The sequence below is a fragment of the Callithrix jacchus genome, chromosome 10 (assembly GCF_049354715.1).
Source record: "Callithrix jacchus isolate 240 chromosome 10, calJac240_pri, whole genome shotgun sequence".
Lineage (NCBI taxonomy): Eukaryota > Metazoa > Chordata > Mammalia > Primates > Cebidae > Callithrix > Callithrix jacchus.
The window spans coordinates 130393205-130408948 of record NC_133511.1 but is presented as its reverse complement, the minus strand read 5'-3'; the positions used below and the strand labels follow the sequence as shown (position 1 = coordinate 130408948).

Genomic DNA, 15744 nt, shown 5'->3' with positions numbered 1-15744 from the left:
TGGCTCCTGGTACCCCACTCTCAGCTGGTGGCTCCTGGCACCCCGTTCTCAGCTGGTGGCTCCTGGCACCCCGCTCTCAGCTGGTGGCTCCTGGCACCCCGCTCTCAGCTGGTGGTGGCTCCTGGCACCCCGCTCTCAGCTGGTGGTGGCTCCTGGCACCCCGCTCTCAGCTGGTGGTGGCTCCTGGCACCCCGCTCTCAGCTGGTGGCTCCTGGCACCCCGCTCTCAGCTGGTGGCTCCTGGCACCCCGCTCTCAGCTGGTGGTGGCTCCTGGCACCCCGCTCTCAGCTGGTGGTGGCTCCTGGCACCCCGCTCTCAGCTGGTGGCTCCTGGCACCCCGCTCTCAGCTGGTGGCTCCTGGCACCCCGCTCTCAGCTGGTGGCTCCTGGCACCCCGCTCTCAGCTGGTGGCTCCTGGCACCCCGCTCTCAGCTGGTGGCTCCTGGCACCCCGCTCTCAGCTGGTGGCTCCTGGCACCCCGCTCTCAGCTGGTGGCTCCTGGCACCCCGCTCTCAGCTGGTGGTGGCTCCTGGCACCCCGCTCTCAGCTGGTGGCTCCTGGCACCCCGCTCTCAGCTGGTGGTGGCTCCTGGCACCCCGCTCTCAGCTGGTGGTGGCTCCTGGCACCCCGCTCTCAGCTGGTGGTGGCTCCTGGCACCCCGCTCTCAGCTGGTGGCTCCTGGCACCCCGCTGTCAGCTGGTGGCTCCTGGCACCCCGCTGTCAGCTGGTGGCTCCTGGCACCCCGCTCTCAGCTGCCGCAGGAGCTAAGACTGTTAAACAAGTGGCCCTAAAAGAACCCAGGTGACAGGTGTGAATTCTTCCCCCACAGCTCCCGTCACAGTAGACTCAGCCAAACAGAGAACTCGAGGTGGAGGCTACAGCGTGCAGGGAGAAACCCACACTGTGTCTGCACTCACATGAGTTCAAGACAGCCAGCGCAGGGCACTCCGGGACTCCCAGAAGAACCCCCGGGCTTCCTCAGTAGCTGTGTCACTAACGTCTGAGGCACGGAGTGCCTGGGCTAGGCCAGGGCCCTGCTCGCGCCACCGACCGCGCTGGGGCAGAGACACTACGCACAGACATCACACCGCTTTGTCAGAAGACTTTAGGCAAACTGTGGAATAAAATGGGAGGGGAGGAACAGAGACGCGTTCATGGAGAAGATTATAGGTGCTGAGCCCCACATGAACTTCGGCGTGTGCTACCCAGGCTTCCCCCAGCTTCAGCCGAGAGGCGGCTGCAGGGCAGAGCTGGGAGATACGTGCACAGCCTCACCGGACCCCACCACTAGAAAGGAGTCATTTGATTGGAACTCAAGGCTGCTTTCCTCTAAAGCATGGTCCTGCTGCACAAAAAAAAACAAATTTAGTCACCCTAGCCCAACAATGTGGGAGGCGTAGGTGAGGGGATCGCTTGAGGTCAGAAGTTTGAGATCAGCCTGGGCAATATAAGGAGACGCCCGTCTCAAAGAAATCTTCAAAATTACCTGGGCATGGTGGTGTACTTAGGCGAGAGAACTATTTGAGGCAGGAATTCAAGGCAGCATAAGCTATCTGCACCACGGCACTACAGCCTGGGTGACAGTGCGAGGCCCTGACGCTCTAATAAATAAATGATGGTTAAAACAAACACACTGCCTTTGAACTTGGTTCCAGGACTCCCAAATGGCCTTTATGCAAGTAGACCCCAAGGCAGGGATCAGCAGAAAGGAACCACGCCCACATGAAGCTGAAGGCTGATCTGAAGGGCGCTGGGGGGCTCGTAGAGGGCCTGCCAAAGAGGGGAGCAGCTGGGTTCTGGGAACAGCCAGCTCTGAATAAGCAGCCTTCAGAAACCCTCAGCTTCCTCAACTGGTACCCCCAGATCTGCCCCTGCCCATTGTATTGCTAAGGAAGCAAGCCTGGATACTCATTCAGGGTCCTGGTACCCGCTGATGGAGTTTTCGGATCTAGAAAAGACCCTGTACAAACACTGAAAAGTAACGCTGGAGGTTCCAAGCCTCCCAGTCCTGGAATACAACCCCTATCGTGATGGGTTTTTACAGAGAAAATCTGTAAAAGCTGGCAATGCTCTGCAGAGGCGGCCCAACGGGATTCAGCCTCCCTAGGATGCACCCTGCGTCCCCTATGCTGAGTGCCCCACAGAGCCTCCCAGTGCTGCAAAAAGACTGGGGCAGGTGTTACCACACCCATTTCAGGCATGGGAAAATGGATGATAAAAAAGCTCCCAGCCCTAGCTGCAAGGCACAGCACAGCTACCAGGCGTATACACATAAAGCCACAAACCTGGCTCCAGCTGAGCAGGCAAAGAGGTTTCCCAGCACTTCATCCACCCAAGTTCGTGACTTTTCTTACAAAGAACAGTCCTGACAGAGCTGCCCCGATTGCCCCCCTCCATTCAGGCTCCCCCGGGGCTGCCCACTTCGAAGTTGTGTGTCTGTGTGCCCCTGCCAGTGTGCATGTATCTGGGTGTGCCCCTGCCAGTGTGCACGGGTCTGGGTGTGCCCCTGCCAGTGTGCACGTGTCCGTGTGTGCCCCTGCCAGTGTGCACGGGTCCGGGTGTGCCCCTGCCAGTGTGCACGGGTCCGGGTGTGCCCCTGCCAGTGTGCGCGTGTCCGTGTGTGCCCCTGCCAGTGTGCGCGTGTCCGTGTGTGCCCCTGCCAGTGTGCGTGTCCGTGTGCCCCTGCCAGTGTGCGTGTGTCCGTGTGTGCCCCTGCCAGTGTGCGTGTGTCCGTGTGTGCCCCTGCCAGTGTGCGTGTCCGTGTGTGCCCCTGCCAGTGTGCGTGTGTCCGTGTGTGCCCCTGCCAGTGTGCGTGTCTGTGTGCCCCTGCCAGTGTGCGTGTCTGTGTGTGCCCTTGCCAGTGTGCGTGTGTGTGTGCCCCTGCCAGTGTGCGTGTGTCCGTGTGTGCCCCTGCCAGTGTGCGTGTGTCCGTGTGTGCCCCTGCCAGTGTGCGTGTCTGTGTGTGCCCCTGCCAGTGTGCATGTCTGTGTGTGCGTGTGTAACTGGTTGTCTGGCAACTGCTCTCCCTTCTTTCTTCCTCCTTCTCTGCCCCCCACCTCCAGCCTGTGACCCCCATTCTTCTTGGTCCTTTGGGCCCCTGAGTAAGCCAAAGGCACACAAGCTCAAGCCCACCATGGGCAGGACCTTGGCTCCTCCATTCTCCCTCCAGGCAGGGTCTGCTCACCCCTGGCTGGTCAGGTGCCTCCTCCCCCTGCACCCTCAACCTCTCGGCCTCGCTCCTGCTGCTCAAGCATACCCGCCCTCCCACCTGGTACAGCCTCTGTCTACTCTCCACCCAGCACTGAAGACAACCTAAACGACCATCAGTCAGTGAAGGAACAAGCAGACTGTATCTTATCCTCACAAGACAGCTTCTCAGCAATAGAAAAAACAAGGTTCTCACACAAACACACGGATGAATCTCAACGTATCAAGCTTTTCAAGTGAAAGAAGCGGACACACAAACAGGGACTCTGACTGCATTAACGTGAGAGTCCAGCAAAAACAGATCAATAGTGCTAGAAGCAGCCCCATGGCTGCCGAGGGCGTGTCAAGGAGTTGGGGCTGGGGGCTTCAAAGGGGCTGCTGAGGCCTTTAGACATCCTGCATCGTGACTGTGGGTGGTTATGACACCTGCATTTGTCAGAAGACACCAAAGCATACACTTTATTGCATATAACCTACACATACCAAAAAGTGCATGCTCCACATTGGTGATTTTACTGATCATACCTCTAGAAAGCTGATCAAACACACACACAGAGTCCACACCTCAAGGACAAACCTGGACTCTGGGCCTGCACATCACCACAGGTGAACCCACAGACAAGTGAATGGCGGCAGCAAACAAGGCAGGGGAATGGCTGTGTGACTCCACAACAGCAAGCTCGAAGTTGGCTTGATGCCAGGGGCCGCGGGCGCAGAGGAGGGATGCAGGGGCTGGGGGCGCAGGGGCCGGGGGCGCAGAGGAGGAACACAGGGGCTGGGGGCGCGGAGGAGGGGCGCCGAGGAGGGGCGCAGGGGCTGGGGGCGCAGAGGAGGGGTGCAGGGGCCGAGGGCGCAGGGGCTGGGGGCGCAGAGAAGGGGCGCTTAGGAGGGGCGCAGGGGCCGAGGGTGCAGAGGAGGGGCGCCGAGGAGGGGCGCAGGGGCGGGGGGCGCAGAGGAGGGGCGCCGAGGAGGGGCGCAGGGGCTGGGGGCGCAGAGGAGGGGCGCCGAGGAGGAGCGCAGGGACCAGGGGCGCCAAGGAGGGGCGTGAGGGCCAGGGGCGCCGAGGAGGGGCGCAGGGGCTGGGGGCGCAGAGGAGGGGTGCCGAGGAGGGGCGCGAGGGCCAGGGGCGCCAAGGAGGGGCGTGAGGGCGAGGGGCGCCGAGGAGGGGCGCAGGGGCTGGGGGCACAGAGGAGGGGCACAGGGGCTGGGGGCGCAGAGGAGGGGCGCAGGGGCTGGGGGCGCAGAGGAGGGGCGCAGGGGCTGGGGGCGCCGAGGAGGGGCGCAGGGGCTGGGGGCACAGAGGAGGGGCACAGGGGCTGGGGGCGCAGAGGAGGGGCGCAGGGGCTGGGGGCGCCGAGGAGGGGCGCAGGGGCTGGGGGCACAGAGGAGGGGCACAGGGGCTGGGGGCGCAGAGGAGGGGCGCAGGGGCTGGGGGCGCAGAGGAGGGGTGCCGAGGAGGGGCGCAGGGGCTGGGGGCACAGAGGAGGGGCACAGGGGCTGGGGGCGCAGAGGAGGGGCGCAGGGGCTGGGGGCGCAGAGGAGGGGCGCAGGGGCCGAGGGCGCAGGGGCTGGGGGCGCAGAGGAGGAGCGCAGGGGCCAGGCGCGGCCAGCTTTCCAACTGCACATCACGGGCCGGTGTCTGTTCACCTGTGTGCTTACCTGTGTGCTTACCTGTGTGTGCTACGCTTCATCCCTAACAGCCGAAAGGAAGCGTTCAGCAATGTTTCTACAACACAGGACGGCTGTGCTCATGCTTCATTTTTGCTAAATGGTGCTTACCGTGGGTTCAACTGCATAGTTCCCAACTGTTTTTTTGCTGTTTCGTTTATTTTATTTTATTTTATTTTTGAGACAGGGTCTCAGTCTGTCATCCAGGCTGGAGTGCAGTTGTGCGATCACCGCTCACTGCAGCCTGCACCTCGTGGGCTTGAGTGATCCTCGCATCTCAGCCTCCCGAAGTGCTGGGTTTACAGGTGTGAGCCACCGCACCCAGCTCATTGTTAAATTTCTTTTGTAGAGACCGATGTGTCATTATGTTGTCCAGGCTGGTCTCCAACTCCTGGGATCAAGTGATCCTCCCGCCTTGGCATCCCAAAGTGCTAGGATAACAGGTGTGAGCCACCACGCCTGGCCTCAGTTGCTTTTAAGTGAACTATTTCACAGTCACAGAAGCTGTGCCTGTGTTTTCAAGATGGAAGCAAGCAAGCCACATGTTGGGAATGGGAAAGGCCCAGGGCCACCTGGAGGGCAAACCATCCTAGGGCCTGGGGCCAAGGATCCTCAACCCCATCCCCAGCCACAACCCCCAGTGAACACACACCCACAGGGGGCCACAAGCCAGCAGCTCGGACAGTTCCAGGAGGCAAGGCCGGCAATACGCCAGGCTCGCCCCCTGCAACATGAGAAGTCACTACTCCTGGTGATAGAAATGTCCCAGAAGCCCCCTCAGAAAAGCTGCTCTGTGACTCTGGACAGTCAGGAGCGCCACATGGAGCCCCACACTGCGCATCAGAGGCAAGCAAAACCCGAGGTGGAGTCTCGGAGAGACCGCACAGGACACACGCGCCCATGAGCAACACAAATCAAAAGGAGACCACAGGCCACCAGGAAGTCGCAGTCTGGATTAGAAGCGGGTAGCCAGAGGGGGTCAGGTTTCTGCAGGGAGAGCCACTGGTGCAGGGGTGCGCACGAACCCTTAAGCCCCAAGCTTCTCCTCACACAGCAGCCAAGGCCATTCCTGTTGACCCCTGTGCTGGCAGCCTGGCTCCAGCCTTCACACACGACTGTCCCCCAAAAGGGGACAGTAGCATGTGGAAGGGAAAGGGGCTTATTCCTACATGCTCGGCCCAGAGTGTAGCACAAGCCCATCCTGTCCCTGGCTTGCCTCCAGTTCCCAAGTGAGCACTGCCCTTCTAGTTCCCACAGCCCAGTCAGCAGAGGAAGGGGCAGAGGAGAAAGTGCCATCAAGTCTACCCCAAACCCATCCCTGCTCCTAGCACGCTGGCCAACAAGCCTCATACCAAAGAGGAAAATGCCCGAAACACATCAGCTTTCTTCCACGCCACCCAGTAGGAGACAGTGACAGCCCCTCTTTCCAGTGCAAAGGGCTTCTCTTCCACAGCTGACCTGGAGGTGCCAACATCCACGGACACCTGAGACCTGAGGTGGCACTGCAAGCATGCTTGAAGCAAACCAGGGTCCTCCCAGCCCTAAAGGAAGTCCCAGACACGCCACAGGCCTCGCACCCTCAGATAGTACGCCTTCCACAGCACAGCCTGGGGGGCCACAGGACATCCAGGAAGACATGCGGGACCATGCTGGAGGTCAAGTGTCCTCCTGGGGTGAGGGTGATCACAGACTGCCAGGAGGCCAGGAGCCAGGCGGAGGCCATGCAGAAAGAGCTGCCTGGAGCCATCAGCAGGAGGGCCGGGCAAAGATTTCAGTATAAATTTAGAAGGCAGAGTAATGCACCACCACACCTCCAAAATTGTCCATTTCAAGTTCAAGTCAAGCCAAACTCCAAACGATTACAGTGGCTACTGGAGACTGCCTAGTCATTCTGCTGGCCCCCAGCCACCACTGACTTCTGGAGGGCAGGGGCCTCCAGCGATCCCTGACCCCTCTGCCTCCTGAAGCCCAAATTTGGCTCGAGGCAAACCCTTGGCCTGGGGGATAGGTGAGAGGGCTTAAGGGCCCCCATCTATCATGCCGCTGAAGAAAGTGAAGGAGCCCCCACACTCACCTGCTCATAGCAAGGTGGCAGGGCGTGGATTGGTGGTTAAAACAAACAAGAGGGCTCACGATCCCTCAGGAGCTCACAGGCTCAGAAAAGGCAAGGGATAGGTGAGACCCTGCCCCTCTGTCACTGCATTCTCCCCACCCCCAGCTTCACCAAACCCAGCAGGAGTGAGCAAAGGCAGCCAGCGCCCGGGCTGCCTAGGAACAGGGTGGTGGAGCTCTGCCAGGCCACCCCGCCCCTTTCTGGCTAGTATAAAATCCTTGGCTGCAAAATTTAGCCCAGGCTGAGTGGCAAAGGAAGGAAGCTGGGAGCTCCACGAGGGAGGAGCAGTGGCCTGCAAGAGCACACCACTCCTTGCCCCCGCAGAGTCCCCTGGAGCTGGTGGGAAGTCAGCCCAAAGTGCCCACTTGCCGGCCCCGGATGATCTCTGACTGTGGGGACCCTCTCGGTCACAGGCCTGACCAGGGGTGCCGCCATGGCCACCTGGCCTGTAGGGGCTCAAACAGAAAAACTGGAAATCAATGTTTTTGTCAAAAATTTTTTCCCCAACAACTGCTGACATCAGTTGAGAAACAGCTTTTCCTTAGAAAAATGCCGGACAGAAACGGAGTGTGCCCTGCGCTCTGGAGTGCTGGGGGGTCTCCAGAGACGGACACAACCCAAGAGAGGCATGGTGACGGTGCCCTGCCCTCCCCTCCACAGGCCTGTGGGAGAATGGGCACTCCTGATGCGTGCACAGGTGGCTCTGGGTGGGCAGGGCAGGTTCCAGGCACACACCGGCCACACTGCAAAGGGTGTGGTCAAAAGTCACTGCGCAGACCCCGTGAGTTGACAGCTGGAACAAATACCATCCTGCCTGTCCTGCTGTGGATGCTGGGTGTGGGGTGCACCTGGGGCAGGGCTCTAGCCCGAGGTGTCTGGTAAAGAGGGTACCATGGTGAGCTCCGGAAGGCTGGGAGGGAGGAATTGGACTGAAGACCCGGAAGCCCACTCCCAGGGGAAAAGAGCAGCAGGCGGGCAGGTGGGCAGCTCCTCAGAGCACATTCCCCTCTAATTGGAAACGCTGTTTTCATCTTTGAAACTGGAGGAAAAGCGTCACATGTGGGAGTACCCCACATTCCAAAGGAGACAGACACAAGGCAAGACGAAAAACTAGCGTGGGAGGTACCACTGCCCATACTTCAGATTCCTTAAGTGGGGGTCCATGGCTGAGGCCGCACAGGGAGGGGACACAGCACAGGGCACCCTCGGGAACACAGGGGTGCAACGGCTGTCCCACTGCAGGACAAGGCCTGGCCCGGCAGCCCAGTCCCTCATGCATGGTGAGTTCCGCGCAGTCTCTGCACTGGCCACCTGGACGACCCTGGCCCAGACTCAGGCCTCAGCCAGAGAATCCTCCTCAAACCCAAGTCACTGGGGCCTGTCTCTCCCTCTCCGGGTCACCCATGTGCCCCTCAGGCCGGCCTTGCCCCTGAGTCCTCAGCCCCAGGAGTCCCCAGGCTGTTCCCTTGCCCCCAACGTCATTCTTGCCAGCCTCTGCCCAGTGTCACCTAGGAGACCCCAGCCTCTACCTCAACCAGCCACGCCATTCACTCCGTGTCCTGCTGGGTCTGTCAGTCCAACAGGAGCAGAAGCGGGAGTGGGAAACGGGGCAGTGGGTGATCTTCTGTTCAGTCCTGGGAGCTGAAAACAGGGCCGGTGCTGGCAGCTGGAACCTGAAAGTATTTGAGTGAGTGAGCTCCTCATAGACAAATAGGACTTTTGCAAATCAATAAGAACAAAGTGAACATCGCCCTCTCCGCCAAAAAAGGGGCAAAGAAAAAACCATCCCCAGGCAGAAAAACACTACAAATGATCAATAAACGTAAGAAGATCAATTTTCCTAGCTCAGAAACAAGTGAAGACAAGACCTTCCAATGGCAGCCAGGGCTGGGCACCCCCAGCGAGAAGCTCCTCAGAATGTGGAGAACATAAAATATTCACTAATCTTCCTTTTATAATTGAAAAAAAAAATGGGTACAATCTATACCCTAACATAGATTTCTAAAAAGTATCTACAGCAAAACATTTCAGTTTCCTGAAAACCTCACACACCGGACGATGCCCGCCTCACTATGCACCTGGAGGCCCGTTGTGAGGAATCGAAGGAATCCGGTAATGACGGCTCAAAACTGGGCCTCAGATGCTCCCTGTGGGGAGTGGAGATGTCAGTCACCGAATCTGCACTAAGCTCCACCACCAAGAGGACTGACCGGCACACAAGGCGTGCAGACTCCCCAGAAGGGTGGGAACGCCACATGGAAGAGAGCGGGGCCACAGGGAGCATCCAACCCATGTTCTGGAATAGAGAGAGCCACGCAGAAGACAGCAGGGCCACAGGGAGCATCCGCCTCACATTCTGGAATGGAGTGTGCCACACAGAAGACAGCGGGGGACATCCGCCCCACATTCTAGAACAGAGAGAGCCACGCAGAAGACAGCAGGGCCACAGGGAGCATCCGCCTCACGTTCTGGAATGGAGTGTGCCACAGAGAAGACAGCGGGGCCACAGGGAGCATCCGCCTCACGTTCTGGAATGGAGTGTGCCACGCAGAAGACAGCAGGGCCACAGGGAGCATCCGCCTCACGTTCTGGAATGGAGTGTGCCACACAGAAGACAGCGGGGGACATCCGCCCCACATTCTAGAACAGAGAGAGCCACGCAGAAGACAGCAGGGCCACAGGGAGCATCCGCCTCACGTTCTGGAATGGAGTGTGCCACAGAGAAGACAGCGGGGCCACAGGGAGCATCCGCCTCACGTTCTGGAATGGAGTGTGCCACGCAGAAGACAGCAGGGCCACAGGGAGCATCCGCCTCATGTTCTGGAATGGAGTGTGCCACACAGAAGACAGCGGGGGACATCCGCCCCACATTCTAGAACAGAGAGAGCCACGCAGAAGGCAGTGGGACTAGGGGGGCATCGCCCCATGTTCTAGAATGGAGAGAGCCATGTGGAAGTCAGTGGGGCTGGGGGGCATCGCCCCGTGTTCTAGAGAGGTAAAACCTCTGGGCAGATGAGGGGCTTTCCTGAGGATGGCACAGGCTACAGGCACTGCCCATACAGACCTATAGGTTCGCCAAAACTCACTCAATTGTATGCTTGAAATCACAGAATTCTGCCGTATGTGAATGATGCCTTCAATACAGCTGCCTCCAGCCGGAGCATGGTAGTTCACGCCTGTAATCCCAGCACTTTGGGAGGCTGAGGCAGGAGGAGCTCTTAGCCTATGTCAAGACCAGCCTGGGCAACACAGTGAGACCCCATCTCCACAAAAAATGTAAAGATCAGCCAGGTGCGGTGGCGTGCCCCTGTGGCCCCAGCTACTCAGGAGGCTGAAGCTCCTGGGACGCTTCTATCACTGGGAATCATGACTCTTCACACTGCAGGAGACAGCCTGGCACATCGCCAGCCTTGCCTCCTGGTGCTGTCTGAAGCTGCTGGCCTCCTGGATGTACCTCCCCACCGTGGGTGTGCAAGATCCTGTATCACAAAAAAACAGCTGCTCACACACGCAACTTGTCCAATCCAAGCAGAAGCCGCTGAGGCACAAACAGGGCGACGACTGAGGAGACGGCCTGGGGCGCTTGGCGGCCGCCCCATCAGGTGGCAGCATCGGAGCCGGGATGACTCACTCTGTCATTAGAACTTTCTTCAGGATGGAACACAGGGCTAAGGTTGAATTTCCCTCTGTTTTAAGAAGTAAACCGGTTTTCCCCTCAAAATGTCCTTAACAAGTAGACACTGCATGTAGAACAGGGGAGAATAAAAAGCGCAGGCAGGTGCCATGAACTCACGTGCGTGTTGAGACTGCAGGCCACTGGCGCCACTCTGCCAGTCTGAGGCAAGGTGCTATCACTCAAGTTGCTCACGATGAAGGCAGGCACAGCCCGTCAGAATGTGGAAGACCCTAGACGGGCCTGAGGCAAGGCTGCCCCCAGCGAAAACACGGCTGGGACAGGGCCCTGGGCCTCCCTGGCAGGCTCCAAGCAGTTCCTGAAGACCAGGGGTGAGAATCGCATCTGACTCCCTGCTGCTGGCACAGCCACACACAGGGTCCTGCCGCCCCCCGCCCAGCCTGCCGCCCGCTGCCCCCTCTCTCCACAGCCTTAGACTCTTCCTCTCATCTCAGAACTTCCTGAAGGGGCACTTGGGAAGTACCTTTTTCAGAACTCACACATCAGAAAATATTTTCATCCACCCCTCACATGACTGATGAGTGAACTGATGCTAAAGTCTACCATGGAAACGCTTTTCTGACAGCATTCTGAAGACACCTTCTAGTGTCCAGGTGGGAGGCGACATTCTGATTCTCCGTACACTGCAGACGAGCTGCTGCTGCAGTCTGAACGTGCCCCCACAAGCACGTGGTGCCGCAGCTGGTGGGAGGTGATCAGGAGCCGGCTGAGGCTCTGCCCTCCGGATGGATTATGCGGTCCTGAAAGGGCTTCGGGCTGTGAGCACCTCTTCCCTTCTGCCCTCCCCCACAGGGTGACACTGCACAATGGCCCTTGCCAGACGTGGGACCCTCTATCTTGGAGTTCCAAACTATAAGAAACGAACCTCCGTCCCCTGTAAACCACCCAGTGTCGGGTATTCTGTTTCAGCAGCACAAAACAGACGACAGGGTTTGGGTGTTGCCGTTCCCTCTGGAAGCTCTATCCCTGGTGTCTTCTGCCGTGGCCTTTTCATTCGCTGTGCTGGACGCCATGTGAACTGATTCAATCTGTGATTCTGGAAACTGTGGCGTTCCTCTGACGATTTCCTCCCTTCTGTTTCCTGCTCCTCCTGGAACTCCTACCAAGCTGCAGAGACCTGTCTGACGCTCGGTTTTTGTGCCTTCGCACTCCTGCCGTCCACGCCCGTGGCCTGCCTGCTGGAAGGGCACCCAGCACCATGGGCCACTGCTTGCTTGCTGCCTGGCCCTCCTGCACAGGCGCTCTCTGCCGCGGGCCGACGCTCCTTGCTGTACAAGTCTGCTCTTCCTTCTCATGGTCGCTACGACCCTGAAGAGACTCACAGACGCTCTGCTTTACTGTGGATTAGGCTGGCTTCCTGCTTTCTCATCTGCTTTGGTCTATCTGGTGACCCCTGCCCCTCACATCACACGTGGCTGGGGGGCACCGCAGAGCTCACTAATGGCTCTAGGTGCACATTGGTGGGGGTTCACTGGGGGAGTCTGGCTCTGTTCAACACCTTCCCAGCAACACAGGAAATGACTTACCAGATTGAAGGGACTCACCCACACCCAACATCCACGTCAATGAATGAAGAGGCCACATCAGGGAACACAACTGCGACATTTCAGAACACCAGGGAACACGGGGCAGGCCCTGCTCCCCATTCTCAAGGTCCAAAGATTTTTTTCTCCCATTCTCTGCCTGGAGGGTCGATCTCAGCTGCTGGGGTCCTGAAGACCCACGTGGGAGAGGCAGGAACGGGATGTCGCACGGTGGACGTGGAGAGCTGTCAAGGCTTCACGTGCAGGGTGACACCCTCCACTGCGCCAGGGTGTCAGCGGACAGTGCTACCATCCCACACGCTCAGACTCATCCTCCAGAGTTAGATCGGACGTGAAGGGGGTGTACAGCTGCTTCTGAACACACCTCCAGCCTCCATCCAGGGGGCTCCCAGACTCCGCATGGAACCACCCGCAGCTCCGCTGTGAAAACACTTCCCCTGCTGGTCAGAGTTCAGCTTTCCTGCGTTTGCATTCACTCCACCTGAGCCTCAGCTTTCCAGCTTCCAAAATGGGTCTGCTCTTGACTCCTCTGTCCTCTCTGCTCCTGGGGCTTTCTGCCTCTTCAAAACTCCCCGCTGCTTGTCCCAGGTGGGGTCGGGAGGCAGGGCCAGCACAGGCTCCCTGGTGCCGGTCAGCCAGAGCCCTGTCTCTCTGCTCTATGGCGTGCCGGCGGGACAGGAGCACCCAGGAATGGCAAGGGCACCATGGCAGAGCCTTTCATCACCGCAGGCCGCGGGCTTGCCCTTCCGGAGGCCCACACCGACAGCTGCTGCACGGCACCCGCACTGCTTCTCTCTTCACATAGCAGGCTCCTGAGGAGCCCCACCAAGCAGGAGCTCTGAGCTGCAGCACAGAGTGTGCGGGCCCCAAATCCATGCCAGCATGCAAGCTCAGCCACAAGTCTGCTGGCAATAACCGTGGAACAAGCTTGTGAGGTTCAGAGAGTCCCACCCTGATGGGGAGAGCCACAGGGAGCCCCAATCTCGGCAGTGACAGGCCCCAGGTCCCCACACAATGTGAGAGTGGGGACAGCAGTGGACGGCAGCTCTTCAGCAGGGCACTACCTTTAGAGGGACCTCAACAAGTGACCACAGCCCAGGGCTGACTCTGGGGCAAATGCAGACCTCCTCCCGGTGCCCCCTTCAGAAAAGGTACTCAAACACTGGCCCCCATTACAAGCTGGACATGGTGCCAGGCGCAGGCACTGCCTGCCTCCAGGACTTAGAGGCCCTTGTCCTGACAGGTGCCAGGAGGCCCTCAAACGGGACTGCAGCAGTGGGGCAGGGAGGTTAAAGTAAAGAGGACGGAGGGGTCTGATGGAGACAATACCTTTCCTCGCCGTCAGAGGTGAAGGCTCTACTGTCAGCTGGTGCTGACTCGGGGGGCACACGAGCTCTCCTACCACGGCTGCACCACACGGCTGGTAAAGGGACAGTCCTGGACACCCGCCTCCTCAAGCGCGTGTGCACTCGTGTGTTCTCCTGTGCAGCACTGGCACCCCACTCCCATTCTGCCCCAGGCAGCTGGTGTGTTCCTCTGCGCTCACCAGCTCGACCCCACAGTGGCAGAGGGACTCACAGAGGGAGTCACACTCACGTGTCAGGGCTCCAGAGTGGTCCCCAACCACTGTGCTCACAGCCAGAACCCTGCAGGGTGGCTGTGCCCATGGCCATCACTGCCCAGCACCCGCTCCCTCCAAACAGCCAGCAGCGCCCTCTGGTGGAGACTGGCCTCAGCCTCTGTGGCACTGCATTCCCATGGCAGTGGCCGGTCGTGTCCCCAAGTCCTAGAGAATGCCCCTCTCTCTATCAGCCCTGGGAGGGTCCCTGGCACCCTGGTCTAGGCCCCCATTCTCCACAAGTGCACTCCTTGGCCCTTCAGGGACTAGAGGCCTCAGGAGTGCTCCTGGGAGCAGAGTGTGGGGATCGACCTGGACCCTCCTCAGAGGCAGTGCCTTCACGGAAGCACGAGGGGCTTCGAAGCAGAGAGGGCTGCCACTTATCAACCAGATGGCCTGGGCTCAATTCCCAGCTGCAGGGCCCTGGCCCATGATGTCACCTCTCTGCATTTCCCACTTATAAAATGGCAATGCTGACCTCCAGAGTGTCCTGAGTGGGCAGAAGGCTGCAGCACTCCCCAGGGAATCCGACACCAGCCCCTGGACACTCCTGGATGCTCCTGGGCATAGCAAGGTCAGAAAAGTCACCTCCTGGCTGTCCAAAAGGAGGGTCCACACCAACAGGGGGCAGTGACCCAAGTACTTCTGAATGTACCATTTGAGCGATCATTTTCAACAGAACCAAGGTGACCAGAAAAAAGACTTCTGTGGCAAGCTCTGCTCCAAGTGACCACAGAGAAGCTGAATCTTCCAGTTGTGCAAACAGAAGGTACCAAGTACTGGCTGCTTTCTAGGTCTCTCTGGGTCTGACTGTGACACTCCCCCCCCGCATCACCTTAGTACCCAAAATACCCACTGCTCAGCGGTGACCACATGAATCAGAAGCAAGGCATCCTGAGGCCCCGGGGAGCCAATCACAGGAGACGGTTGGTCACTAGGACACTAGGACACTCTGCCTCCCAATAACCAGAGCAGCCCAAGGCACCTGAAACCACACGCCGCTGATGGAGTGGCGGGGGGGAAGGGAAAGACCGGCACCCGCCCCTCACCCACCTGCCCGCCCGCCCTGTAGGGGAAGGGGACAATTAGACAGGGGCGAAACCTATCAGGCCAGAGGTGAGATGGGTGCCCCTTCTCAGACACAAGCACCGGAGAGAGGGGTCAGCGTGGGCCCTGCTGCTCTGCCCCAAGCACCGCAGTGGCGTGGAGTGGACCACCACTCACAGAAAGGAGAGAGAAACTGGAGTCCAGTTCTGTCCACAGGAGGGCTGTGTCCAAATGCAGGGCCTGCAGGTGGTGCCATCAGGCACGACCCAGAAAAGAGGAAGAGCCCATTTTTGTTTCGGACAAAGAAAGGAAGACATGAGGGTCCGGGTCCAGCACACAGGCCCCTGCGGGAAGGGGTGGAAGCTTCAGTGCTACTTTTCCTCACTGAAGGTGAAGCATGTGACTTGACTCTTATAGTCTCTCTTTCAACAATGAAGAAAAATGTTACATAAACCAAAAAATGAAACACAGAGGCAGGACGAGCTCCCCAGGACAGGGTGGGCCAGCACCCAGCCTCTCTGGCTCCCGTTACAGCATAACCCCAGGCTCACAGGAGAGGATGCAAAGGGCAGAGAGTGCCCGAGGCCCAGGCCTCCCGGCCCCACCTCCCTGGTGGGCACTCACCCATGTGCCGCCTCCCCAGCCAACAGCACTCTCCCGCCCTCCACAGCCACGCTGGGCACGTGCCACCCTCATGTGCGGGCCCCACCCTCTCACCTCCCGGGGGTTCAACCCCCTGCTTCTCCTTCTCCAACACCCTCCACCACACCACAAACAGCTCTGGCTGAGGCCACCCTCAACTGGCCATGTCCTCAATTCCCATCCCTGTAACACAGGGGCAGGCACCTGTGGAG

At 59.2% G+C, this 15744-nt stretch overlaps 1 protein-coding gene across 15 annotated transcripts in view; it reads right to left on the bottom strand.

The window, feature by feature from the left end:
- Positions 1 to 15744, bottom strand: part of MOB2 (MOB kinase activator 2) — a 76250-nt gene that overhangs the window by 36910 nt on the left and 23596 nt on the right. For 10 of the 15 annotated variants that reach the window (XR_013523627.1, XR_013523628.1, XR_013523629.1 and 7 more), the window contains exons 1-2: positions 9066 to 10979; positions 8517 to 8660 (exon numbers count right to left, since the gene is read on the bottom strand). The exons of 3 other annotated variants lie outside the window; for them this stretch is intronic. Coding sequence is in view for 8 of the 12 variants with exons in the window: in XM_009008734.5 (XP_009006982.5) it covers positions 8517 to 8660; positions 9066 to 9394 (473 nt within the window). In the remaining 4 variants the exon portion in view is untranslated. Of the gene's footprint in view, positions 1 to 8516; positions 8661 to 9065; positions 10980 to 15744 lie in introns of those variants that run through there. 2 more of the 15 variants (XM_035263820.3, XM_078341795.1) reach the window with 1 other exon arrangement.